The sequence below is a fragment of the Hyaena hyaena genome, unplaced genomic scaffold, assembly GCF_003009895.1.
Source record: "Hyaena hyaena isolate Hyena2069 unplaced genomic scaffold, ASM300989v1 scaffold_438, whole genome shotgun sequence".
Lineage (NCBI taxonomy): Eukaryota > Metazoa > Chordata > Mammalia > Carnivora > Hyaenidae > Hyaena > Hyaena hyaena.
In genome coordinates this window covers 889,672-917,359 of record NW_024081071.1, presented here as the reverse complement: position 1 = coordinate 917,359, position 27,688 = coordinate 889,672, and the positions used below count along the sequence as shown (strand labels likewise).

The 27,688-nt window shown below is 41.9% G+C and overlaps 1 protein-coding gene across 1 annotated transcript in view; it reads left to right on the top strand.

The window, feature by feature from the left end:
* The first annotated feature begins 251 nt into the window (after positions 1-251).
* RFX8 (regulatory factor X8) overlaps positions 252-27,688 on the top strand; it is a 59,051-nt gene continuing 31,614 nt past the window's right edge. The window contains exons 1-4 of the mRNA XM_039253107.1: positions 252-327; positions 8,154-8,277; positions 19,427-19,488; positions 21,010-21,096. Of these exons, the coding sequence (XP_039109038.1) occupies positions 254-327; positions 8,154-8,277; positions 19,427-19,488; positions 21,010-21,096 (347 nt within the window). The 5' untranslated portion in view covers positions 252-253. The remainder of the gene's footprint in view (positions 328-8,153; positions 8,278-19,426; positions 19,489-21,009; positions 21,097-27,688) is intronic.

Sequence of the window (27,688 nt, the reverse complement as noted above, 5' to 3'; positions counted from 1 at the left end):
TCTGTCTTTTCTATCTTTTGAATCAGGGGCCGGCTACCCCGTCCGCCCCCAACCAACCCTCACAGCGGGGCGCGGGGCATGACCGAGGAGCCCGCGCCGCGCGCCAGGGGGCTCCAGCCCGCTGCCTCGGCTCCGGCCCCCGCGCCCCCCGCGCGCCCAGCTCTAAAGTAAACACCGAGGAGCGGCGACGGTCCGACGGGTGCAGCGCCGCCGCCAGCTCCCTGCCTCGGTGCGGCGGGCGCGGGTCTGAGCCATGGCCGAGGATGTGCCGGCCGCCCCGTTAGGCGGCGCGGGCACCCCGGGCCTGCACGGCGGCATCATCCAGTGGTGAGCGGCCCCGGCGTCTTCCCACCGGGCCGGGTTTCAAGGTTAGGGCTGGGAGGCGCCCTGGGCAGATAAAATGGAAGAGGTGGTGCAGGAAAAGCGGGGAAGGAGTCACTCCCTCCGCTGTTGTTCCCAGGACCTGGGGCCAGTCCCCAGGGTAAGGAGCGACCGTCGGCGCTCCGAAGCCCTGATTTTTAAAAAAAGGTCTGGAAGGACAGACGTTCGCACCCAGGACCAGCGCGCCTTTTGTTGCTGGCTTGCCCGAGCTGCGGATGGGACTGGAGACACACACACACACACTGTAAAGCCCTCCTGGTGTGGGTTTTCCATGGAAGGGCTTCCCTGTTGGTCACACTGACCGCGGGAAGCAATCCAGAACACCCCCAATAGGGGGCCTGTTGGTTGGACTCGTGCTTTACATACACATCTGAAGTCACGTGGGCCTTGGCCCCAAGAGGAAATGTTTCCCCTTGGTATGACATCCAGAATGGGATGTTTTCTAATTTAAAGCAAAGCAATTTTTAGCTTTAACAATGCATTCCACACTGTTTGTGAAATTCACTTCTGGCTATTTATATAGGGGCAGAAAAACTGGAAAGAAAAATATCATTAGCCCTTGGGACTGATGAACTCATGGGCTTGTAGCTTTTCATAAATAGGAAAATAATTGAAACCAGTCCTAAAACCTAAAACCTAACATTTATAAGGTGAATAAATAGCAGAGATCTGATTACTTTTTAACAAGGTTTTAAGAAATATTTTTCAGGAAAGCCTTCTTGAAAAAATTGTATGAGTGGGTGTGTTTGTGACTATAACATGAAAAGCCCTAAAGGGTTACCCTTTTCCTCCAACAGAAAATGTTTGATATATTTTATCTTGCATAAAAGAAAAAAAATTTTTAAATACATATGACAGCCCACATCATGTTTTCAGAATATTACACAGCAGTGCTCTTTCTTTTATAGTCGCTAACTCAGACCCCTCAGCACAGTGTCTCTTTCTTGAAAGAAAGGACTATGAGGATGACTTTGTTAAATATTCCAGGTCACCATTTAGTAAATTAGAGTTTCTGAGGTTTGCATTATATTCCAGAGACTTGAAAGAATGATTAGAGATGCAAAAATACCTGGACACCTTCCTATCATTGCTCGTGAACTGACAATGCAGACTGCCCGCTGTGCAGATGCCTTAAATCACTTAGGATGCTGTAGACCATTGTAGCAGTGAGCTGAACTAATTCCTATCACGGCAGACCTCTAAAACACAGGGGTCATGCTCTTCAAGTTTGGGAAGAGGTGGAGCAGTAGAGGTGAGGAGAAGCATAGTTTCCTGCAGAGGGCTTCTCTTTAAGCATCCAGTCTAAGAGGCGGAATATTCAACAGATCACTGGTACAGGTGGCTTTAACATTGGCCTTAAAAACACAGCCCCATGCACTTCACACCCGTTAGGAGGGACATTATCAAACAAAAATAGAAAATAACAAGTGTTATCAAAGACATGGGGAAATTGGAGTCCATGTGCACTGTTGGTGGGAATGTAAGATGGTACAGCCAGATGGAAAATAGTATAGCAGTGCCTCAGGAAAACTGACAATAAAACTACCCTGATGATCCCACGGTTCCACTTCTGGGTATGTGTCCCAAAGAACTGAAAGCAGGGGCTCAAACAGATTTTTTTTAAATATTTTTTATTTATTTCTAGGAGAGAGAGAGAGAGAGACAGCGTGAGCAGGGGAGGGTCAGAGAGAGAGGGAGTCACAGACTGAAACAGGCTCCAGGCTCTGAGCTGGCAGTCAGTACAGAGCCCGATGCGGGGCTCGAACCCATGAATCGTGAGATCGTGACCAAAGCGAAAGTCGGACGCTTAACCGACTAAGCCACCCAGGCGCCCCTCAAACAGATTTTTGCACATGCATGTTTATAGCAGCATTATCCACAATAGCCAAAAGGTGGAAATGATCCAAGTATCCATCAACAGATGAATGGATAAACAAAATGTGATATGTACATGTAATGGACTATTACTCAGCCTTAAAAAAGAAGGAAATTCTGATGCATACTACAATATGGATGAAACTTGAAGACACGCTAAATAAGATAAGCCAGTCACAGAAAGGTAAATATTATATGATTCCACCTGTATGAGGGACCTAAAGTAGTCACGTTCATAGAGGCAGAAAGTAAAATGGTGGTTGCCAGGGGCTGGGGGACAGGGAGTGAGGAGTCAGTGTTTCATGGGTACAGAATTTCAGTTTTGCAAAATGAAAAGCGTTCTTTGGATGGATGATGGTGAAGGCTGCACAACCATGCAAAGGTACTTAACACCCCTGAGCTGTATATTTTTAAATGGTAAATTTTGTTATACATATTTTATCACAATTAAAAAATAAATATATACTTTTAAAAACCACACACACAGTAGAGCCGCTCAGTTTGTAACCCAGAGCCTTGGCACCCTGGAGGGTCTTAGAAGATGCCCAAGGAGACCAGCTTCCTAGAAGAGCAGCAGTGGGCACTGACTGGTGGCTGAGCTGTCCAGACACTCAGCAACCGCTCAGGCTTCCCAGTGAAAGACAAGGGAGACTGACTGTTGTCATGTGGAAGAAATGTACCATTTTCAGCATTACTTCATTGCTTCTTTTTCTAGTCACTAGTCAGGTCCTCAACATTTCATAGAGGCTTCAGTGCCACTGTCCTAAGCAGATGAGAAATTCTCCAAAGAGAAAGAAATTCTCCTCCAAGGAGGAGTGGAACCATCTCCAAGAATGGAAGTAATAGATGTTTTCTGTTTCACAGGCAGAAAGGACAGTAGAAATGGAGAGAAAAGTGGTCAGACCTCGGGGGAGTACAAAGGGATGAAGACCAGGGACTTGACCTCCCCTGCTGGGGGGTGCAGACCAAACAGATCTGACTAGGTGGGGCCCCTGGCTTCAGACCTCAGAGGAAACTAAGCATCTTCTAATCCCGATGCATGCTGAGCCTGGCCATAGACTAAAATAACTGTCTCCCACATAGAATATGGCTTTCTCAAATTTCGAAAGACTGTGGAAATTAATGAAATGCAAATTTATTTTGAAAGACACAGAATTCATAGGAGCTTTGGATCAGGCTGAACCAAAGGGTACTGTAATTCCCAGCATATGTAATTCCCTGAGTTATAGCTTTCTTTACCATGAAAAGGAATACTCGGAAAATGTGATAATCGCAGGGCTAGGTATGTGTGCTCTGATGTTGGCTATTATCAGAGTTTCCATCACTCAAAACGTGGAGAACATCATGAATGTTTTTAAGATCCTAGCAATCAACTTCATCTGATTGTGAGACCTGGAAAATACAGTGCTTATGCAGCTCAGCAAGGAATCCAGTGATCTGATTCACTCCACACCTGGACAGGCTGTATAATTATGGATCACCAAACAACATTTTGGTGGCGTAGTGTGAAATCATGAACCAATCCCACCTGCTAGTGGTTCTGCCCAGTCTTACTGCCTGCACATCCACAGCCAGCCTCTCCTTGGATCCACATGGAGCTGAAAGTCAGGCTCACTTTTCAGAGCTGTTTTTGTGCTGCCGGTCTACTAACATGAACGTCTTTCTTGCTTCCGCTCAAGATTTTGGAGGTGAACACCGAAATGGTATCAATCAGAGCTTCAGTGTGTCCGCAAGTGTACTGGGCACATCACGTGCTTGTTCTCCAGTCACAAAAGCCCCGTGGGGGATCTCCGACTCAGAGGCTAAGCCTGGGTCGACTATATGCAAAGCCCTGGGCAATATTCATCATCATAATTTCCTATGCACATAGGAGACTAAGTGCTGAAGAAACTACTATTTGAGCTGAAGGAAAGACATGACCCTGAATAGATGCTCATTCTGAACAAACTAAAACCTCTTTCAAACCTTCCATTTTTCCCAGTTAATGTATGCTGGCTGCCCACCACAGGCCAGTCTCTGAGATCTGGCTGAAGACTTTGGGGAAATGACCAAAGGCACATGGACTGAAATGAGGTACAGCCAGGATCAAAGCAGCAAAGTCACCAAGCAACAGTGCAAGGCTTAAAGCCAGAAAGCAGCCCTTTGTTTAGGTGTGTGACAGAGAAAAGAGTCTCATCATGGACCTTCACTGTTACTCTTACTGATAGTATTATTTGGCCTTGTGCACCCAGCAGGCCCAGTAATGCCATTTTTTTTTTAACAAATAGTTTATTGTCAAATTAGTTTCCACATAACACCCAGTGCTCATCCCCACAAGTGCCCTCCTCTGTGCCCATCCCCCCCTCCCCCCCACATCCATCAATCCTCAGTTTTTGTCAGCATTCAAGAGTCTCTCATGGTTTGCCTCTCTCCCTTTCCCCCACCATTTCCCCCCTTCTTCTCCCCCTTGTTCCTCAGTTAAGTTCCTCCTAATCCTCCTATACGTGCAAACATATGATATTTGTCCTTCTCTGCCTGACTTATTTCGCTCAGCATAACACCCTCAAGGTCCATCCATGTTGCTACACATGGCCAGATTTCATTGTTTCTCATTGCCATGGAGTATTCCATGGTATAGATAAACCACATCTTCTTGATCCATTCATCTGTTGATGGACACTTAGGCTCTTTCCATGTTTTAGCTATTGTGGAGAGTGCTGCTATGAACATTGGGGTACATGTGCTCCTATGCCTCAGCATCAGTAATGCCATTTTGAAAGAGGAGGACACAGTTCACGGAGGCCTGGAACAAATGAATCTCCATGATGAGGAAGAACAGTTCGCAAAAATTTAAACTAGAGTTCGTGTATTCACTAGAGTGAATATTTTGTATGTTTCTTTTTTAAGGAGACTATTCCATGACTAAATCAGTAGTCACTATGAATAAACAACAGTGAGTTTGAACTTAACATCTATCACATTTTGCTGCAGTGCCCCAAGCGTCGCTATTTTTTGTGATACTTCAGGTCTGGGTTTTTCATGTATAAGCAAGTGGTATCTTAACAAAAAAATATAAATGTCACCTAGTTATATGAATTTGCCACTCCCTGTTCCCACCCCACCAATAGACACCATCCTGTATTCAAGATTGAGCCAGATAATTGGTGCCAGAGCAGCTATATTTAAGCCATTGTGAAGCATCTCAAATGTCACCTTCTCACAATGACATTAAGGAGACTCTTAGAAAATCCCCTCCTTGGGCAGGTACTGGGTTGAATAGTGTTCCCCTAAAATGCGTATCTATCTGGAATCCCAGAATGTGACCTTATTTGGAAACAGAGTCTTTGCAGATGTAATTAGTTTAGATGAGATCATACTAGATTCAGCTGGGCCATCAATCCAATCCTTGGTGTCCTTATAACAAGAGGAGAGAGGACGCTCAGAGAAGAGAAGCCCAGGTGAAGACGGAGGCAGATGTGAGTGTGATGCATCTGTAAGCCAAGGAATGCCAAGGATGTGTAGTGACTACTAGAAGCTAGGAGAAAAGCATACAACACATTCTCCCTCAGAGCCTCTGGAAGGACCCATTCCTATGGACACCTTGATTTTGGACTCTCAGCCTCCAGAACTGTGAGAGAATAAATCTCTGTTGTTTTAAGCCACCTGGCCTGTGGTCATTTATACACCTCAGATACAGGGCCAAAGATTCCTCCCTCCACCCCCTGCCATATATTAGTTTTTTGTTTTTCTAGGAAGCCAATGGGTCGGCAACTGTGACTATGGTCTTCAGTGCTGAAGAAAAGTAAATTTGGGCCTCAGCATACGTCATCCCAGAAAATAAGCTGTATATCATCAATGAGAAAGGATAAGAAATATTGGTAAATTCCCTGCTGAAAAATTCTTCTGTGTTTCAGAATTATATTGGCTTACTTTGCATATTTCTCTGAAACAGAAAGAGAATGCGAAGAACCCCAAGAGTCTCTCCTCAACCAGGAAAGGGAAGATTGTGATCAGATGTCCCTATGGACCACACTTTTGGACCTCAGTCTCCCTTACTTCTTGCCCCACACACATACCGGTTGCTGAAAAAGAGGGCTGGCTGTGGGCTGTGAGCCACAGGTAGAGCCCCTCATTGCCAAGGGGCCCCCACCTGCCCCTGGGCACGGGAGCACTTGAGCAGTGAAGACCTCACCCTGAGCAGAGGTCTAGGGTGTTGCAGATCGCATAGAAATGCCACTCAGCTGGAAAGAAAAAGCATCCCTGCCTCTCAGTTTCTTGTATTCTATATCTCATCTCAGTTTAAAGGATCAAAATATAGTGGCCTGCCCTATAGGACTCAGGTTTAAAAATTGTGCAAACAACGGGGTGAGGGAGGCAAAGTGTTGCACACGTGCCCTGGGTCACAGGCACACAGGGACTGATGGGCTGTGCTGGCTCCAGCAGTCACCTGCTAGTTCATAATTCCCACTTTTTAGCTCTAGAGATTGTGCCTGATGAGCCAATAATTTGGGCTTCTTTTTAATATGCCCACATGCCAAAAACAAAAAAGACCGAAAAACAAACAAAACAATAAAAACCTACCATGTCGATCATTAAAAGACCACAATCAGAATGCAAACTGGTCCTGCCACTATGGAAAACAATATGGAGGCTCCTCAAAAAGTTAAAAATGGAACTACCCAGGGACACCTGGATAACTTGGTTAAGTGTCCGAGTTTGGCTCAGGTCATAATCTCATGGTTCGTGGGTTTGAGCCCTGCATCAGGCTCCGTGCTAACAGCTCAGAGTCTGGAGCCTGCTTCAGATTCTGTGTCTCCCTCTCTCTCGGCCCTCCCTTTCTCTCTCTCTCAAAAATAAATAAACATTTAAAAATATAGAACTGCCTTATGATCCAGTAATTGTACTGCTGGGTATTTACCCAGAAAATGTAAAAACACTAATTCAAAGAGATGCACCCCATGTTTACTGTAGCATTACTTACAATGACCAAATTATGGAAACAGCCCAAGTGTCCATCAATAGATGAATGGATAAAGATGTGATACATACATATATATATATCATATATATATGTGATATATGTATATATATGATATATATATATAATGGAATATTATTCAGCCGTAATAAAGAATGAGACCTTGCCATTTGCAACAACATGGATGGATCTAGAGAGTATAATGCAAAGCAGAATAAGTCAGTAAGAGAAAAACAAATACCATATGATTTCACTCATATGTGGAATTTAAGAAACAAATCAAATGAGCAAAGGGAAATAAAGAGAGACAAACCTAGAAACAGGCTCTTAGCTACTGAAAACAAAGTGATGGTTACCAGAAGGGAGGATGGGTGAATTAGGTGATGGCAGTTAAGAATACACTTATCGGGGCGCCTGGGTGGCTTAGTCGGTTAAGCGTCTGACTTTTGCTTAGGTCATGATCTCGTGGTTCGTGGGTTCGAGCCCCGCGTCGGGCTCTGTGCTGCCAGCTCAGAGCCTGGAGCCTATTTCAGAGTCTGTATCTCCCTCTCTCTCTGACCCTCCCCTGCTCACGCTGTCTCTCTCTCTCTCTCTCTCTCCTAGAAATAAATAAAATTATTTTTAAAAAAAGAATACACTTATGATAGGCACTTACTCATGTATAGAATTGTTTAATCACACTGTATGTGATTAGTATAACACTGTATGTTAACAATACTAGAATTAAAATTAAAGACTTAATAAAAAATAAATACATTATGTCTGGGTTGAGAACAAAAAGGTACATTATTGATGCTGTTTGGTGAGCCTTTGCATCCAATAAACAGGTTTCATTCCCTTGGATCCCACACTTATGGTTTGACTATTGATCCTTATCAAAATGTCCTACTCTAGAAAAACTGATGCCAATTTCCTCTGCCTTGTCTTCCTCTCCCTCCAGGTTGGTTGACAATTTCTGTATCTGTGAAGGGTACAGTGTGCCTCGCTGCCTGATGTATGAGATTTATGTGGAGACCTGTGGTCAAAATGCTCAGACCCAAGTCAACCCAGCCACGTTTGGGAAGGTAGGTTGTAAAGATAAAAGTACAGTATTCACTGAATTAAAAAAAAAGTGTGCAAGTGAACTGATGAGGAAATACCACAGTTTATTTGGGTCTAGTGGGAATAATTGCCTTCACTCTAGGAAGCCAACCAGATGGTTAATATACTTCTTTATCTTCTTTGAAAAGCCATTTTGTCCTTTATCCACACTTCATAGTGAGGAGGCTGGAAAGGTAAGAAGTGGGATGATGCCTCAGAAAGAGCAACGATGGCAGCTGTCAACGCTCCAATCAGCCAGGTTTGTTGGGGCCATTGTTCCCTGCACAGAAATGCCAACATCGGGCACCACACGAACTCCAAGGACCACTTTTAAATATCCTCTCTGGAGGTTAAGGGCTGTGTCAGGAGCTTTGTGTAGACCATACAATATAGAGCAAACATTTATTAACACAAGGATAGGCTCTCTGAGATCCTCCACATACAACAAATATTTATTGAGAAGCTGCTATGTACCAGACACTGTTTTAGATGCTGGGAATACAATAATGAGCAAGACAAAGAAAAAGTCCTGCCCTTAGTAAATTTATTTATACTTAGGGGAGACAGATAAATCAGATAGAATGCATGAGATATTAGATAGTACAAATGCTAAGGGGAAGGAGATACGGAGGGTGTGTGTGTGTAATAAGAGTTATAATTTTAGGGAAGACGACAGGGAAGGCCTCCCTCAGAAGTAATATTTGATGGGCACCTGGGTGGCTCAGTGGGTTAAGTGTCTGACTTTGGCTCAGGTCATGATCTAGCGGTTCGTGAGATTGAGCCCCACATAGGGCTCACTGCTGTCAGCACAGAGCTGGCTTCGGATCCTCTGTCCCCATCTCTGTCTGCCCTTTCCCTGCTCATTCTCTCATTCAAAATAAATAAATAAACTTTGAAAAAAAATTTAAAAAGAAGCAATATTTGAGTCCAGACTTCAAAGAGATAAGGCAGTGAAGATGTGGGTATAGATCAGAGAGCAGCACCGGCAGAGCCAATGCAAAGGCTCTGAGGCGAGAAGGAGCCTGAGCAGCACAGAGGCTGCAACAGCTGGAGGGAGGAGAATAGGGAGAGAGGACCAGGATGGTTCTCAGGACCTCAAGGTCAAACCAGGGAGGTGAGAAGAGCCCAGGTGTGCAGAGAGTGGACAGGGATGTAGCAGTGAGGAGGGGTCAAATTCTGAGTATATTTGGAAAACAGAGCCAATAGGATTTGTTGATGGAAAAAGTTAACGGAATCATGGAACTTAACTGTTATTAAATTAACAATAATAACTTCCAACCATAGAGTTGTGTTTATTTCCAAGGCACTTTTCCATCTGGTTTTTAAGAATAGACAGACACCAACTCAAAACAAGTTAAAAGGAGAATTTTTTAAAGGAAAAGAGATATCTTATTAAATCCTATTGTAAAAAGTTTGGATTTCATAGAGTCTAATCCACTGCTGCCCAACAGAATGTAACAGGAGCCATAGATATAACTTAAAACATCCTAGTAACCTCAGTTTTAAAGTATTTTGTTTTATTTTTTAAATTTTTTTAATGTTTATTTATATTTGCTAGAGAGAGAGAGAGAGAGAGAGCGTAAGTGGTGGAGGAGCAGAGCGAGAGAGGGAGACACAGAATCGCAAGCAGGCTCCAGGCTTCAGGTTTGGAGCCGTCAGCACAGAGCCTGACACACAAACTTCGGCCTGAGCCGAAGTCGGATGCTTAAACTGGCTGAGCCACCCAGGTGCTCCTTAAAGGATTTTCAAAAGTGAAATTGATTTTTAATATTTTAAAATTTAAGCCAAAATGTTTAAAATATTATTTCAACATGGAATCTATATTATAAAATTGGTGAGTTACTTTTTCATTATTCATGCTAAGTCTCAAAACTCAGGTGCATATTACACATACAGTCCATCTCAGTTTGGGCTAGCCACATTTCAAGTGTGCAGTTCCCATGTGTAGCTGATGGTTCCCATCTCAGACAGCCCACAACTAGATTGTTAAGTCACCAGGCATCACCTTACTTTCCCTCTGGTTTATCCTTAAACCACTGGGATTCTGCTCCTCTCTACTTGCCTGTTCCATGTCCCTTCCCAGAAGCCAGTTTCCTTCACTGGCTTCCTGATTTCCCATTTTGGCTGCTCAGACGGTGCTTCCCGTGATGCTGGACCTGACCTCCTGCCCCAGTGCCCGACATTGTAACAGTCTGTGGTAAGAGAGACCTGCAGGAAGGACATGTGGGTGAGAGGAAACAGTTGGCATCTTTAATGCTTTGTCTTGTGTCATGGCCATTGGCCGAGGCAAGTAGCGTTAGAAGTCAAGAAAACAAAGCAGCAGTGATGAAGGCTGAGAACCCCACAGCTAGTTGCAATGCTTGGCTGTGTTTGGGAAAATAAATTTTCCTCTACCCTTTCAGGTTCTTTTGGTCGGCCTAAGATTTAAATTGACAAGAGACAGATCAACAGGAGAAAATCAAATTTAATTATGTATGTGTAGGGGCTCCCTACAGCCTACCTGGCAGTCAGACAACTGAGGCTTATATGCCATCCAGAGCTAAAGAGAAGGCGGTGGGAATGTGGGATTTCAAAAGGGAAGGAATGCAATTCACAGGAAGATGAAAAAGGGTAAATGTTAGCTGGGCCATATAGAAATGACAGAGGAATTTTAACAAACAGATTTTGTTAAATTCTTCCCTCTCTTCCACACCTAGTTAATATATACTGTAGCTTTCAATGATGACACCTCCCTTGGAGGATAGCAGGTCCTCTAAATTCTTTTATGCCGTTAGGGGAAGGGTCAAAGTTTCTTCCTGAGCCTTCTCTTTCTTAAAATAATTGGCCTAAAATAACCCACATACTAAAGAGACACATGTTAGGGTGACAAAGTTTGCTCTCTTACAGTGTCCAATCCAGTCTCTTGAATTGTAGGTCAGACCTCTTTCCACTTGTTATTCCTTGAAAAATATCCTTGAGTTCAAAGAGATCTTAGAGGTCACCTGGTCCAATTCCACACCCAATGCAAGATCCCTTTGAAAGCACCTCTGGGTGGAGCTTTTTATGAGAACAAAATGCCCTCACTGGACAGAGACAGCCACAGGGCTTAAGGCTGGGTGATGGGACAGCACATTGCTGTGCTTTTCCTCTGGGCAGACACAGTCCTGCCCCAGGATCTTGCTTGGCAAGCAGAGCACAGGCTGATGAAAACCCGCTCGACTCCCTGTTAGGGACCTTGCACAACCATACGCATTTGGGCAGCCACCTGGCCTGGGCTGAAATGATGTGGGTGACAAGGAGCTTGCTCACAGGGCCACAATGATACCAGTTCAAAATCTTCCATCCCTCCCTTTGTTCTTTCCTTTTTTCATTCCTTCTTCCTCTTTTCAGTGGCCTCAGATGGACAGAATTGAAGCGGTTCATGACACACTGTCATCATGAATCCATGCATGGCCTCATTCCATTTGATTAGTTCGTGTTTAACAATGTGGTAAACATCTGTGAAATCACCACTGCACATGACCCACGTCACCAGTGGCCCCGTGTCTCATCTCCCTGCCTCCCGCTGGTGGGAATCATCAACCTGCTCATCACCTTGCTTTTTAAAAAAGGGTTTTAGTGCATTTATATGTATTTGCTAAACTTTTGACCACCTTCACCCATTTTTTAAATTTTTTTTTAATGTTTTATTTATTTCTGAGAAAGAGAGAAAGACAGCATGAACAGGAAGGTCAGAGAGAGAGGGAGACACAGAATCCAAAACAAGCTCCAGGCTCTGAGCTAGCTGTCAGCACAGAGCCCGATGCAGGGCTCGAATCCACGAACTGTGAGATCATGACCTGAGCCGAAGCAGGACTCTCAACCGACTGAGCCACCCAGGCGCCCCCACCTTCACCCGTTTTGCCCATCTCTTCTGCCCCTTGCCTCTCTCAACCACCAACCCGTTTTCTGCATCTGTGAGTTTGTTTCTTTTTGTTGTTTTGTTTTATTTTTTTTATGTTCACGTGTAAGTGAGATCATATGGTATTCGGCTTTCTTTGTCTAACCTATTTTATATATGTTAGAATACATATATTTTAATGCATATTTTTAATATTTGTGGCTTAACTTTTTTAAAAAGGGGTATCATGTTATTTGTCATCTTTTGGGACTCTGTCCACTTAATATTATCTTAAGATTCATCTAGATTCATCTGGCCATTGTGTAATATTTCACAGTTACTTATCCACTGTCCTACTGATGAGCATTTGGGTTGTTTCTGGATTTTTTTATTTATTTACTTTGGTTTTTTTTGCTATTGTGAACATTCATGTGCATGTTTCCTGCTGTGCACATGAAGATGGTATCTTGGGCGTGTATGTCCAGGAATGAACCCTGCAGACTGAGGGGTGTGTGGCTGTGATGTCTGGGGATGGGGCCAAACTATTTTCCAAAGTAGCTCCTACCCTCCTACAAGCAATTCTGTGGATTCCAATGTTATTTCCGAAACATTGGTGTTTTTAGATCCACTCCTTTATCCAGAAAGCTTCATCCCTGAAATTCACATTCATTGGTGGAATTTATTATTTTGATAATAATAAAATGCATAGGAGAATCTTCTAATGTGGCAGCTGCTCAAATATTTGACACAATGTCTTCCCTTCTCCACACTGAATACTCCTGGCTCCCAAATTTTTACCTTTCTGCCCACTTGCTTCATTATGACTTCAATTTATTGATGTTCTTCCTGAAAGGTAGATAGCCCCAAGGGGGCGCCGAGAGGAGAATTCCTATTGGCTTTAATCCTTCCATGTCACTTCGTTGGTTTCATTTTAAGTTTGTGGGCAACAAAAATAACCCTTAAGTCTTTTTTCACATGAATTAAAATTAAGCTAGTCCTCCCAAAACTGCTTTGTAAATTGTGAAATACTGTACATAGTTACAAAATATTGTCACTCTCAGATTATTGTCGTTATGCAGGTAACTATTCGAATCCAGGAGCAGCTGCTCCCTTATTCCTATATTTGAGCTTCCTTTTTTTTAAAAAAATGTTTTAATGTTTATTTATCTTAGAGAGACAGAGACAGAGAGAGAGTGCGAGCAGGGGAGGGGCAGAGAGAGAGAGAGAGAGAGACGCAGAATCCGGAGCAGGCTCCAGGCTCTGAATTGTCAGCACAAAGCCCGACTCGGGGCTTGAATTCATAATCCATGAGATCATGACCCAAGCCAAAGTCGGACACTTAACCAACTGAGCCACCCAGGCACCCCTATTTGAGCTTGATCTGCAGGTGCATTTACCAGTATCTTCTTGAATCTTGTAGGCCATCCAGTCTTTTCAACCTGGTGAAGCTCACATATTTGAAAAGTGTATCTCTTATCACTTATTCAGTAAGTGAAAGTGAAGTGAGTACGTGTAACATGTTGAGTACAAGCTATGCTCACTACGTATCTCTGAATAAGGTTTTCCAGCCAGCCAGGAATTCCCTTGGCTAGCTTATTATTCAGCCCACATTTTGCCATTTCATTACTTGGCAGCCGGGCACCCTTCCTCAAGGGGAGCCAGTTCTGTGTATCCCGGTTCTGCAGCGTTTTCCTTCTCTACCAGCCAAGCGGCTTGATCAGCTGGAAGTGGCATGACTTGAACCTGAAATGTTTGGGCCCTATAAGTTCTCTACCACCTTTTCTAAGAAATCAAAGTTGATTTTTCAAAATCTTTTTCAGCATTTCTTGTAAGTGGTTTCCCCTCTGGGGTAGTCTCACTTCAGAGCATTCCAAAGAAAAAGTTAAAAAGAGATCACCAAGGGTGCCTGGGTGCCTCAGTTGGTTAAGCATCCAACTTCAGCTCAGGTCATGATCTCACAGATTATGAATTTGAGCCCCAAATTGGGTTTTGTGCTGACAGCTCAGAGCCTGGAGCCTGCTTCAGATGCTGTGTGTCCCTCTCTCTCTCCCCCTTGCCTGCGTATACTCTGTCTCTCTCTCTCCTTCAAAAATAAATAAACATTATAAATAAAAAATAAAAATAAAGAGATTGCCATCTAGTGTGGTGATGGGCATTTAGTTAGCCTTTTTCATCTTAATACTTGCCTTAGAATCCATTCTTCAAGACCCTGAGGTACTAACTTTCAGTTCTCGTTGGGGGTTTGCCTGAAGATGGGGCCACTCACTGGAGCCTCAGTTGGAAAGGGACACTTGCTGCTGAATTTGACTAATGGACAAGGTAGAGGAAGGGGAAAAGGATATGATCCCAAAGCATGTTTACAAGAGAAACAACAAAATACCCAATTCTCATTTCCTCCCTCCTCCCCCGGGAGTGTAGTTGATTCCAGACTCCACATCAAGTTCCTGTGCAGATGTCGGAATGTTTCTTGCTCTTTTGGCAGCCCTGGGCACATGATGGGTAATGCTCATTCTTGCAAGTGTTATCTCACATGGGTGAGGGAATTTCCATAACACTGACTTCCTTTTTAAAAATAACATTTACTGATGTTTTTCTGATCATAAAGGTATTATAATCCCTTTATAGATAATATGAAATTTAGAGAAAGCTGTATAAAAAAGAGGAAAATAAATACCACTATAACCTCACTGTCCACAGACTTAGCCATACATGCACAGTTTATTTGCATGTTTGTGCACACATGCACATACACGTGAGCAGCATGAGCTGAGGCACTAATCACACAGTGGCTTTGTCTGTGTCTCCCATGGTGCTTTGAACCTGCTCATTGAGTGGTTCTTCCTCCCCTCCTAAAAAAGCCCATGAGTGGGCAGAATGACCTCTCTAGAAATCATTGGGTGATACAGAGCCCCGTTGTCACTCTTAACTTACCACGTAATATCAGTTTGATGCTTAGAATGTCCAGTTCTATATGACATCCAGACTGAACTGGGTTTAAAGTAGAATCTTTTCCCCATCCCTCCAGGATGGCTTCTTGCCTGCAGAGAGCTAGGCATGGGGGCTTCTCCTTCCCTCCCTGCCCCTACTCCCTGAAACTCGCTAGGGATGGTTTGACCCCTCTGGGAGCAGGGAAAGTAAAAATGGCTAGAAAGTTCCTACTCCTCAGCTTCACACTTTGGGGGCCAGGCAGACTCTGGCTCCCTAGCCCCTTTGGTGGCTTCTTCAGAGCAGACCATGGGAATGTTACAGTATGCCTTCCTTGTCTTGGTGAATGATTCTGACTCTTTCAGAAGCCTGGCTACCCATTCTGGGGGCCTCTTGCTGGGCAGAGTCTAGGCTCTCCCACATGTCAGCTCTTTTGCAGACAACTTCTGGCCATGGCAACTACTCAACCATTCTTGGCCTGAATAGACTGTGGGTGTGCCGGCTGACACCAGGGTGGTAGCCACTCTCCTCTCCTGTCCACCAAGCCCACTGGCCAGCCCAACTCTAGTCTATCAGGAGTCCTAGGCTATAGCCAGATGCTAACTGCAGGGGCCTCACAAAGAGCTCCTCAAGTGAATCATGAATTCCATTCTGCTAGGCCTGAGGTGATTAAGCCACAGCCTGTCCCCCACACCCTTCACAGACAGGTAACAGGGTCTTGCCACAAGAAATCGCCTTACCCCTCCTCTCTCTACCTTATGAGTGATTTGAGTTGAGAGCTTTTTAGGGTTTTAAAACCCAGTTTTAGCTATATGCCTGAGAATGCAAGTCCTCTCAAATGTGCATCTCAAAATTCACTTTGCTATCTGTTGCCTGTTACCTTCATGCCTCATCCTATTGTATGGATCCTACATGGATTGATGGATTGGAACAATGATGTATGGATGGGTGCGCACAGACTGGATGGATAGGTGGATAGATAGCATGCAGTATGGTATAGTTTTTCTCTTCTTTTTTTGTGATGATAAGTGTACTCTCTAATTCTCATCCCCTATTTCCTCCATTCCTCTACCCACCTCCCCTCTTGTAACCATCAGTTTGTTTTTCTATAGTCAAGAGTCTGTTTCTTGGTTTGTATCTCTCTCTCCCTCCCTCTCTTTTTTCCTTTGCTTCTTTGTTTTGTTTCTTAAATTCCACATATGAGTGAGATCATATGGTATTTGTCTTTCTCTGACTTATTTTGCTTAGCATTATACTCTCTAGCTCTATCCAAGTTGTTGCAAATGGCAAGATTTCATTCTTTCTTTTTGTGGCTGAATAATATTCCTGTGTGTGTGTGTGTGTGTGTGTGTGTGAGACATCTCTTTATCCATCCTTCTATCGATGGACACTTGGACTGCTTCCGTATTGTGGCTATTGTAAATAATGCTGTAGTAAACAAAGGAGTACATGTATCCCTTTGAATTCATGTTTTTGTATTTTAGGGACAAGTATTATTGATAGTGTGATTACTGGATCATTAGATATTTCTATTGTTAACTTTTTTTTTTACAAATACTTTTTGTCAAGTTGGTTTCCATATAACACCCAGTGCTCATCCCCACAAGTGCCCTCCTCCATGTCCATTTCCCCCCTCCGCCCCCACACCCATCAGTCCTCAGTTTGTTCTCATCATTCAAGAGTTTCTCATGGTTTGCCTCTCTCCCTCTCCTCCACCATTTCCCCCCTTCTTCTCCCCCACGGTCCTCCATTAAGTTCCTCCTAATCCTCCTATACGTGCAAACATATGATATTTGTCCTTCTCTGCTTGACTTTTTTCACTCAGCATAACACCCTCAAGGCCCATCCATGTTGCTACACATGGCCAGATTTCATTCTTTCTCATTGCCAAGTAGTATTCCATGGTATAGATAAACCACATCTTCTTGATCCATTCGTCCATTGATGGACACTTAGGCTCTTTCCATGTTTTGGCTATTATTGAGTGCTGCTATGAACTCTATTGTTAACTTTTTGAGGAACCTCCATACTGTTTTCCAAAGTGGCTGCATTAATTTGCATTCCTCCCAACAGTGAGAGAGGGATCCTTTATCTCCACATCCTCACCGACACTTGTTTCTTGTGTTGTTGATTTTGCAACATGGTATGCTTTTTAACAGCCCTAAGCCTGGAATCCACCTAATTAAGTCTAACCCTGGGCAAGTTTTTTTATCTTTTTGTGCCTCAACATCATCAACTGTAAAATGAAACAATTCATAATGTTAATGATAGTCCCTACTTTATGAGACACTTTTAAGAAATTAATGAGAGAACACATGTAAAAAGAATTGAGAATTGCTAACACATAGGAAGCACTCAAGTAATAATTATCTTTTATAATTACATGCTTATTTATCTCTCAGAATATCATAAGCATTTTCACATTAAAATATTTTAAAATAAATGTTGTATAATGGTACAAAATACTTTGTGGATATTCCAGAATTCATTTAACCATTTCTATTATTGGAAATTTAGGTTGTTTATAAACTTTTGTCTTTCCTAGCTTCCATCTGTACCTGGTAACTTCCCTCGGAGACATTTTAGAATTGTAACCAATTCCCAATCCTCGTGGTAGTTCCTGATATCCCAAATCCCTAATATTTTTAACCTAGAAAAGTTGTTGGTTAAGAACTGTATTTAGCTGTTTCAACTTGTGCTTACTGGATGACTAGGGAAGATAAGCACTTTTACATGCATTTTGGCCATATGTATCTTTTGTGTATACATATTATCACTGGACCACTTTCTATTGAGATATTGTTATTAATTTATGTGAGATATCTGTATATTAAGTAATTTATTAATTTATGTGAGATATCTGTATATTAAGTACAAACATTTTTTTTTACTTATTACTTTTTTTTGGAAATAATCATCTCAGTTGATTTTTACATTTTAACTGATGTACCTGATCATAAAATGGAATCACAGAATAGTCTGGGGTTAGTATTACTCAATTAAATAAAATGTATATATTTTTATGCTGCCAACAACTAGGCAATTTATTTCTGCTTCTCCCTCTAAAACACTAGATTATTTCCCAGGGCTCAGGCCTGCTGCATAGTACATGATAATTCTTTTAGGTACTCACTGTTTTACAACTTAATATATAGGGAAGGTTTTAAGTGAGTTAAGAGGTGATGGGATTTTCAGAATCTGTAGTTGAAAATAGGAATTTCTGACCCCTAATTCTGCATTTTTAGACTTTGCTGATGTTTTCTTTTATCTCCTATCATTTATTCTTCATCTGCACATTTTGATCCCCCTTCCCTGAAGGAACCTCTCAGTTTGGCCTCACAACCTTGATGTTCAGTTGTGTAAGACTTGCCTTTCCTATTTCTTCACTTTTTCTCCTCCACCCCCCACGTTTGGGTGGCTTCCAGTAGGAACTGATAAGGCTGGAACCAGACCAGAGAAACCTTAGACACTGTCAAATCCTACTATTTGAAAGTTAAGAAAAAAAGAAAGAGGGATGTCACAAGAAACTAAGCAGAAAAAAGAGGCTAAATGATTATGGAAGGAATTGTAGAAAAGTAGCAGAAATCATTACTTGACTGCTCAAAGCACTGTGCCTTCCATGCTCTGTATTTTTCTAATTCCACCATGCTCCAGGATTTCCACTTTCGACAGACATGCATTTGGATACTGTACATGTCATGGACCTCTTCTAATAAGGAAAATGGAACAGACGCCTATTTTTAATGTAATTGATTATAAATATAGATCAGTGCTAACAAAACACAACACAAACATAATCAGGAGATGAGAAGCTGAGTCAGAAGTAGCTATGTTATTCAATATTTTAATAGCGTTTGCTACCAAAACCTTAAAGTGAAAAAAAATTGGTAAACAAATGAATAATTAAAAGTGAAAATGACTATCACACTGGAAAAAGAGGAAAATAGTAAAATCATGGCAATTCACATGATGGACTATTATGCAGCTACTGCTAATCCCGTTTTTAGAGAATTCTTCATGACAAGGGGAATGTTTATGGTACAATGTGGAGAGGAGAAAGTAGAAAGTAAAACCGCACATGTGCTGTTTCACATGTATACCCACAGAGCATATACACATATCGAGGCTTTGAAAAAAAAGATGAGAAGGAACGACACGGGCGTTTAAATGGTGGTTTCCTCTGAATGGTATATTTTTGTCTTGATACTTGTTTGATTTTTCCAAATTTCATTTGCATATATTTTATTTACAATAAAAAAGAGGAAATACAATGTAAACATTGTAAGAGAAGAAACTGTTTTATTTCTAAAATTTCAAATCATAGCTTTCAATCTGACTTATTCTTTCAGCTTGTGCGTTTGGTTTTTCCTGATCTGGGTACCCGGAGGCTAGGCACGAGAGGAAGTGCCAGGTAGGTTTATCATTCTTGTATTATTTGACATGTTAAAAGACAGGGGCACCTGGATGGCTCAGTCGCGTCCGACTTTGGCTCAGGTCATGATGGCGCAGATTGTGAGTTCGAGCCCTGCATCAGGCTCTGTGCTAACAGCTCATTCTGTGTCTCCCTCTCTGCCTCTCCCCCACTCAAGCTCTGTCTCTCAATAATAAAAAAAAAAAGTAAAAAAAAAAAAGACAGACGTTTTGAAAAATCACAAAATGGGTGACAAAAAGTGCAAAACTAAATGAACTATAACTTTCAACTATTACCAAAGAATTCTCATAATTCAAATGAAATCCTAGTGCCTGGAATAATTTAGGTGATACTAGAATGAAGTATTAGTTTCTATTTTCTTAGTGATTTTGTTAAAAATATGAAAGTCACAATATGTTTTCTTGTTTCAACAATTTAAGTGTGTAGACATAAATGTCTAACTGTTGAAATATTTAAATAATTACACAGAGAGCAATAGAACTGTTTTAATTACTCTTTGAACTAAAATTTCTAAGTATTCATCTAATTAGTATATCTGAATTATTTTCAGGAGACCAGGTACCTAGATTCTATGTATTTTTAACGCAAAAGGAAATTCCAGTGTTATCAGGTGCATCAGGTTATAATTGTCACTCAATTACTATTGTTATTTGTTGTTTCTTCTAAATGAAGAAAAATAGGAGAAATCAGTGAGATCAGGAAATCAGTGAGAAGGGACGGGAGCCAAATTAGGAAAAGGGCCTGCTACTCATGAGGGAATGAAGATAGCCAAAGTGTTTGCCAAACTAAACACTGGGTAATAGTTAATTTGAAAATGTTTTGTCCTGCTGCTGTGAGCCTAGACATGCAGCTACGTTTCCCAGCTCAGCAAAGTGCCTGGGCTAGAGAGAAGGAACCGACTTCCCTCTTGGGTTTCTGAGAACTTGAGTTCAGTTCTCAGTACAGGGAACATTAGTATCACTCCCCTTCACATTAAAATGGTTCATGGCAGGGGCGCCTGGGTGGCTTAGTCGGTTAAGCGTCCGACTTTCGCTTAGGTCATGATCTCACGGTTCGTGGGTTCGAGCCCCGCATTGGGCTCTGTGCTGACTGCCAGCTCAGAGCCTGGAGCCTGTTTCAGTCTGTGACTCCCTCTCTCTCTGACCCTCCCCTGCTCACGCTGTCTCTCTCTCTCTCCTAGAAATAAATAAAAATAAAAAAAATAAAAAATAAATAAAAATAAAATGGTTCATGGCAGTGATAGCAGGAGGCTCTCCCTGTCACATCTCTCTAAGACCAGAATGTCCTAAATTGGGAAACAAGAGTAGAACATTTGCAAGCCTGTTTCAAAACTGATGTGTATGAAGTAGTAGGAAACTGTCTACGTAACAGAACTAATAGATGGAATCAATGATAAAACTCTGAGAAGAACTTCAGTCTTCATCAGCGAGTCTATTCTGTAGCTTCTGTAAAGCATGCTGGCGGCTTGACATAATCTTTAAGACAACCTTTATTTTTCAGGTATCATTATGATGGAATCTGTATCAAGAGAAGTTCTTTCTTCTATGCCCAGTATTGCTACCTTCTGGGAGAAAAAAGGTATCACAGGTTAGTATCTGTCATTTAGGTATTTTGGTAATGGGTCAGTATCCAGCTTTTTTTGGTTGTTCTGCTATTAATCCTTCTTAAGGATGGAAACACACACATCATGTCAACATGGCTTTGATATGGGCGGCAAATTGGTCTCTGACATCATTGGCCAGAGAAAGGCATTTCCAGTTCATTTTCTTGGATACTTTTCATTATAATTATCATCTCAATTGCCAGAGCCATTTTTCATTGAGTGCATCTTTGTTCTTCTCAATTGCTCCGTAAAATTTGATGGAATTGGCCACTTCTTTCTCAAAACTTTCTTTAGCTCTCAAGACTGTTTTCATCCAATTTCTTCCCCAGAGCAACCCCTCTGGGTCTCCAATCTCTCTCCTCCCCTTATATGCAGACATTTTCCTGAGACCCAACCAAATGGTGCTTTTCCAACCTTTGGCCCCAAGATATTTTATCCTTCTTTATCCTTCACCTATCACCACGCCCTTATGAATGACTCCTCCCCTAAGTCATTTTTGATGGCTTTTTCTCTCCCACCTCCCAGCCATTCCTCTTGGGCTGTCTACTGGACATCTCCATGTAGGTGACCCACTGGCACATCATACTTAGTATGTAGAAATCTAAACTTTTAATCTCCCTCCAAATCATTGCTGCCTCTTGACTTCCTTGTTTCAATCTATGATACCAATAGATAGAATCTGCACAAAGTGTGACCCCCAAAGCCATCCCCAACTAGATCAGGAAAGAAAGAGTCAGCCTCAAGATGGTTCTGAAGCTGCAGTGCTCATTCAGATGAGCTCCTGGACCAAACAGGAGGCGGATCAGAAAGATCTCTCCAAGGCAGGGTCTTCAGTTGGTTGAGTCAGTGTCAACAGAAGGAAGCGCAGATGACTCAGCCCAGCCTGTCCCATCAAAACCTCAAACTTAACCTCAAATAAAGTCATCACATTTTTCTTCCAACCAGCTCTTCCTCTTAAATGTCTTATTCATCAATTAGTCACAAAGTTGGAAAAATTACATCAACAAAAAAATAGAGAAGTTAGGGAAGGGAATAGATAGGAGATTTATTTCAGTTAGGGTTAGAGCTTTGCTTGTGCTAATGTATTCTCCCGCTTGCTGACCCCTATGCTCCTGAAACACTGGACTTAGAGCCCGTGACTCTTTGTTTGCCCCAGAGCACCCAGCAGGCAGTTTGGAGAGCCCCACAGCATGACATGGCTGGCACTTAGCCGCAGTTAGAGGTCCTTAGTGTCCTGAGGTCTCTGGGTCAATGTCACAGACAGAAGGTTTGGAACTGGTCTTTATGGGGAAAGAAGGAGGCTTCATCCTCAACAAGGAAAAGGAAGACTGTCGGGGGATACAGGTAAAAACAAGGGTAACATTGATTTATCCATGAATAGGCCCAGCAGCAGGTGCTTTTCGTGTTCAATGCATATTTATTAATATTTAATAATTGATAAACTCTGTAAAGTCTTGGCCAATTAAGAGATATTTTTAAGCACTAAAATCTAAAGTAATCTCCTTACCAACTCCACATTTTTAGAAATACTAAATATAGGGGCGCCTGGGTGGCTTAGTCGGTTAAGCATCCGACTTTCACTTAGGTCATGATCTCACGGTTCGTGGGTTCGAGCCCTGCATCGGGCTCTGTGCTGACTGCCAGCTCAGAGCCTGGAGCCTGTTTCAGTCTGTGACTCCCTCTCTCTCTGACCCTCCTCTGCTCACGCTGTCTCTCTCTCTCTCTCCTAGAAATAAATAAAACATTAAAAAAAATTTAAAAAAAAAAGAAATACTAAATATATATTTTAGAATGTAGAAATATAATTAATGATATATTGCTGTTAATAATTATGAAATATACAGATGAAAATGTCTTCTATTTCATTGTATCTTTTCTATAAGGACCTGTGCAACAAAATTGGGTCTCAAAATAAAACCTTCATTTCTCCAGTTTTCGAGTAATGAAAACTATAGAACTTATCCGTTCATTTATTTGTTCATTCAACAAATATTTGAGTTCCTACAGTAAGTCGGGCCCTGTTCTAGTTACGGTGATGAAGCAGTAAGCAAGACAAACAAGGTCTCCCTCTTGTCAGTTTTAGTGGGAAAGATGTAAGACAATAAAAAAGGAACAATAGCAAGATTTATTTGAAGACAATGAATGGAGTCATGGGAAGCCTCCTTGAGAAGATGCCTTTTGAACAGAAATATGAAAAAAACAGTCAGCCAAGTGCTCCAAGAGCAAGGGCTGCAGCCCCCTATAGGCCTCTATTAGGCTTCCCTCTTCTAGTCCTTTGTTCAGAGAGTGCAGATTGTTCTTGGTATTTATATCTATGCCTGCTGACAGTTCTGGATTACAGGTCTCTCCAGTATCCAGTCCAGATATACATGAAACATAAAAAGAAAACCTAGGGCACTCACCACACTGTCACACTGCCACTCTGGGCAGTCCACCTTCTTTCCAGCTTTCACTGACAAATTTCTGGTGTATGTATTCGCATTAGAGGGGAGCAGCAAGGAAAAGTGAATCTACACTCTCTTGTGTATACTCTACATCATTCTAGCTGCCTCAGAAACCTTCTGAAAGCGGACCATGTATATATTATAAATTAATTTACTGGTGATTGGAATGCTTGATTATATGATGGTGCCTAACAAATTAAAATATGATGAGTCGAAATATGATGGTAGGGACTTTTGATGGGGACCAAAAGATGGCATAGATCCATTTTGTTCTGCTCCTCCCTGCTAAGCACAACTATGAACCCTGGAAATAATGCAAGAAGCAAATGAATAAAAACTCTGAAAGGTGGCAAGAGGAAAGCGAGCTGGTTGAGGACCCCAGGACTGCACAACCAGCACAGCGGTAGGGCATCCTGCATCTTCCCCCACCCACCCAGGCCCACTGTGTCCCAGCCCCCTACCTAGCAAGACACGGCATCCAGGTAGACCCATTTCTCCTCTCATCCCTCTAATAATCAAGCAAGGGGCAGCAAGAGAGAGTCCCACCGAAAATAAACAGCTAGGGAAAGCACTCTCCTTACTCGCTGGGTCTGAGACACCCTTTTCCACCATAAGATACACTAAGGAGTGTGAGCTAATCTGTCAAGAGAGACCCAGCTATAGCAAGTGGCCTTGTCCAGGAAACCTCTGTCCCCACTCCACCCAGAGGCAGCTGGAGAGCACCAATAGAGGGAGCCCCTACTCCACAGAGACAGATTCCCCACCTAGTCTGGGAAAAGTCCTCCAGTCCCCCAAGGCAGTACCAGCAGGGAGTCCCAGTGGTACCAGATAAACCAGGCAAACTGAAATAATACACTCGTACCCATAGCTAAAATTTACTACAGAGACCTAGTAAGGATAGTTGAGTCATAAGGTGAAAAGAGGCAGAGATCTGGAGGCTTCCATACGCTATTGCCCTCCCATGAGGGGTCACACAGAGCGCACTTCTCTGTGCAACAAAAATACAGCAACACATGTGTGATGCTTCTGTTCAGGTAGGCCCGTTATGAGACTCTACACTCAAAAGTTTTTATCGGGGGATGGTCATAAGCACATTCTTCCTAGCATGTGCCAAAATGACAGATCCCCAAAACTAAACTGTATTGTTTGCACAAAGAGTCTAGGCACAGGGAACCACTCTTATCAGTTAACTGTTGACTGGGAACACCCTGGGAACCAAGTTCCCAGCCTCCAGACAAGGGCCAATCTTGCAAGCACGACTTTCTAAGGAGAGCAGTCTCAATACTGCTATGTTATCTCTTTTCTGCACAATTGTATGATCCTGTGAATACATGAAGAAAACATTGAATTGCACTCTTTAAAGGAGTGAATTGTATGGTATATGAATTATCTCTCTATGGAGTTATTTTTAAAAAAATCCAAGCAAGATTTTTTGTAGACATAGAATAACTTTCATTCTAAAAGTTACGTGGAAAGGCAAGGCCCTAAAATAGTTCAAACAATCTTAACAAAGAAAAATCAAGTGGGAGGAAACACTACATGATACTGAGGCTCACTCAGTATGTAGCTACAGTAATCAAGGCAGCAGTGTGGTTTTGGTTTTGGTGGAGGCACAGACACAGATCAGTGGAACAAAGTAGAGAATCTAGAAATAGAGCCACTTAAATATGCTCAGATAGCGTTTCACAAAGGTGCAAAGGTAATTCAGTGGAAAGAGACTAGATTTTCACCCAATGGTGCCAGAATAACTAGGTCACCACATGCAGAAAAAAAAAAGAAAAGAAAAAGAAATGAACCTCACAACTAAACTTCACAATTTATACAAGAATTAACTCAAAGTGGATCATAGATGAAACAAACAAACACAAAGTCAAAATGGATCATAGACTTACTTTTAAACCATAAAAATATTAAACTTAAAAAAAATAGGAGAAAATCTTCAGGACCTAGGGCTAGGCAAAAAATTCTGAGACTTGACACCAAAACTGCAGTCCTTAAAAGGAAAAGCTAATAAGTTGGATCTCATCAAAATTAAACATTTTGTTCTGTGAAACACTTTATGAAGAGGGTGAAAAGCCAGTCTACAAACTGGGAAAGAGTATTTGCAAACTACATATCCAACAAAGGACTAGTACCTAGTATATATAAAGAATTCTCAAAACTCAACAGTAAGAAAAAGGAAAGAAAGACAGAAAGACAAGAAAGAAGAAAGAAAGAAAGAAAGAAAGAAAGAAAGAAAGAAAGAAAGAAAGAAAAGGAGGAAGGAAGGAATGCAATTAGAAAATGGATAAAAGAGGGGAACATGGGTGGCTCAGTCAGTTAAGTGTCCCACCCTGGCTCAGGTTATCATCTCACACACAGTTCATGAGTTCGAGCCACACATCAGCCTCTGTGCTGACAGCTCAGAGCCTGGAGCCTACTTTGGATTCTGTGTCTCCCTCTCTCTCTGCCCTCCCCCACTCACGCTCTTTCTCTCCTCTCTCTAAAAATAAATAATCATTTTTAAAAAGTGTTCAAAAGTCACGATTATACATCTCACTGAATAGAATATATAGATGGCAAATAAACACATGAAGGAATGATCATCACCATTAATCATTATGGAAATGAAAATAACACCTCAATGAAATGTACCTATACAACTACCAGATTGATTAAAATTAAAAAAAAAAAAAACAGCACCACCACCAAATGCTGATGAAAATTTTGAGAGGCTCGATCACTGATACATTGGTGGTGGAAATGAAAAATAGTGTGGCAGTTTTTATAAAATTAAACATACAATTAACATTCAAACCATCAGTTGTACTCTTGGATATTTATCCCACACAAATGAATATTTGTATCCACATAAAAATGTGTACATAGATGTTCATAGCAGCTTTCTTTATAATAGCCAAAAATTAGAATCAGCCCTGATAGTTTTCATTGAGTGAATGGTTAAACAAACTCTGGTGTATCTGTACCATGGAATTTTACTCAGCAACAAAGAGGAACAAACTATTGATAGAATAGCTTGAATGAATCTCTAGATGCTGAGTAAAAAAAAAAAAAAAAAAAAAAAAAAGCCTCCTATCTCAAAAAGTTCCATATTTTATGATTCCATCCATAAAATACTTTGAAATGACACAACTTTTTAAGTAGAGGACAGGAGAGCCTGAGTGGTTCAGTCGGCTAAGTGTCCAACTCTTGATTTCAGCTCGGGTCATGATCTCACAGTTCATGGGATCAAGCCCTGCATCAAGCTCTGTGCTGACAGAGATTATCTGTCTCCTTCTCTTTCTGTCCCTCCCCCATGCTCGCTCTCTCCCTCAAAATAAATAAATAAACTTTAGAAATAATAATAATAAATGGAGGACAAATTGGTGGTTGCCAAGGACCTGGGGGTGGAGAAGCAAGAGATGGATATGGTTATGAGGGGAACAACACAGAATCCTTATGATCATGACAATGTTCTGTATCTTGTCTGTGGTGATGGATACACAGATTGCTGTAGGTGATAAAATTGTATAGCACTGAAGACACACAAAAATGAGTTTAAGTTAAACTTGGGAAATTTGAGTGAGATCAGTGAATTGTATCAATGTCAATATCCAGGTTGTGATATTGTACTGTAGTTTTGCAAAATGTTACCTTTGGGGGGAATTGGACAGAGTGTAAAAGAAAGCTCTCTAAATCATTTCTTACCACTTGTCAATCTACAATTACCTCAGTTAAAAATTTCGATTTCAGGGGCGCCTGGGTGACTCAGTTGGTTAAGAGTCCACCTTCAGCTCAGGTCATGATCTCACAGTTCGTGGGTTTGAGCCCTACATTGGGCTCTCTGCTTTCAGCGCAGAGCCTGCTCCGGATCTTCTGTCTCCCTCTCTCTGGGCCTACCCTGCTTGCTCTTTCTCAAAAATGAGTACAAACATTAAAAAATTTCAATATCAAATAATAAATCAGGCCTAATCCCACATGATAACAGGTCCCGTGAAGTAGCCCCACAGAAATCTGCCCATTTCTCAAGGACATAAGTCCAGATGACCTACTGCTTCTTCTGCTCATGAGCCTGTTCTCTCTTCTCACAGAGTTCAGGTCTGTCCTTTATTTCAGAGCACTCTCCTGCACGTTCATCTGTGTGGAAATTGCA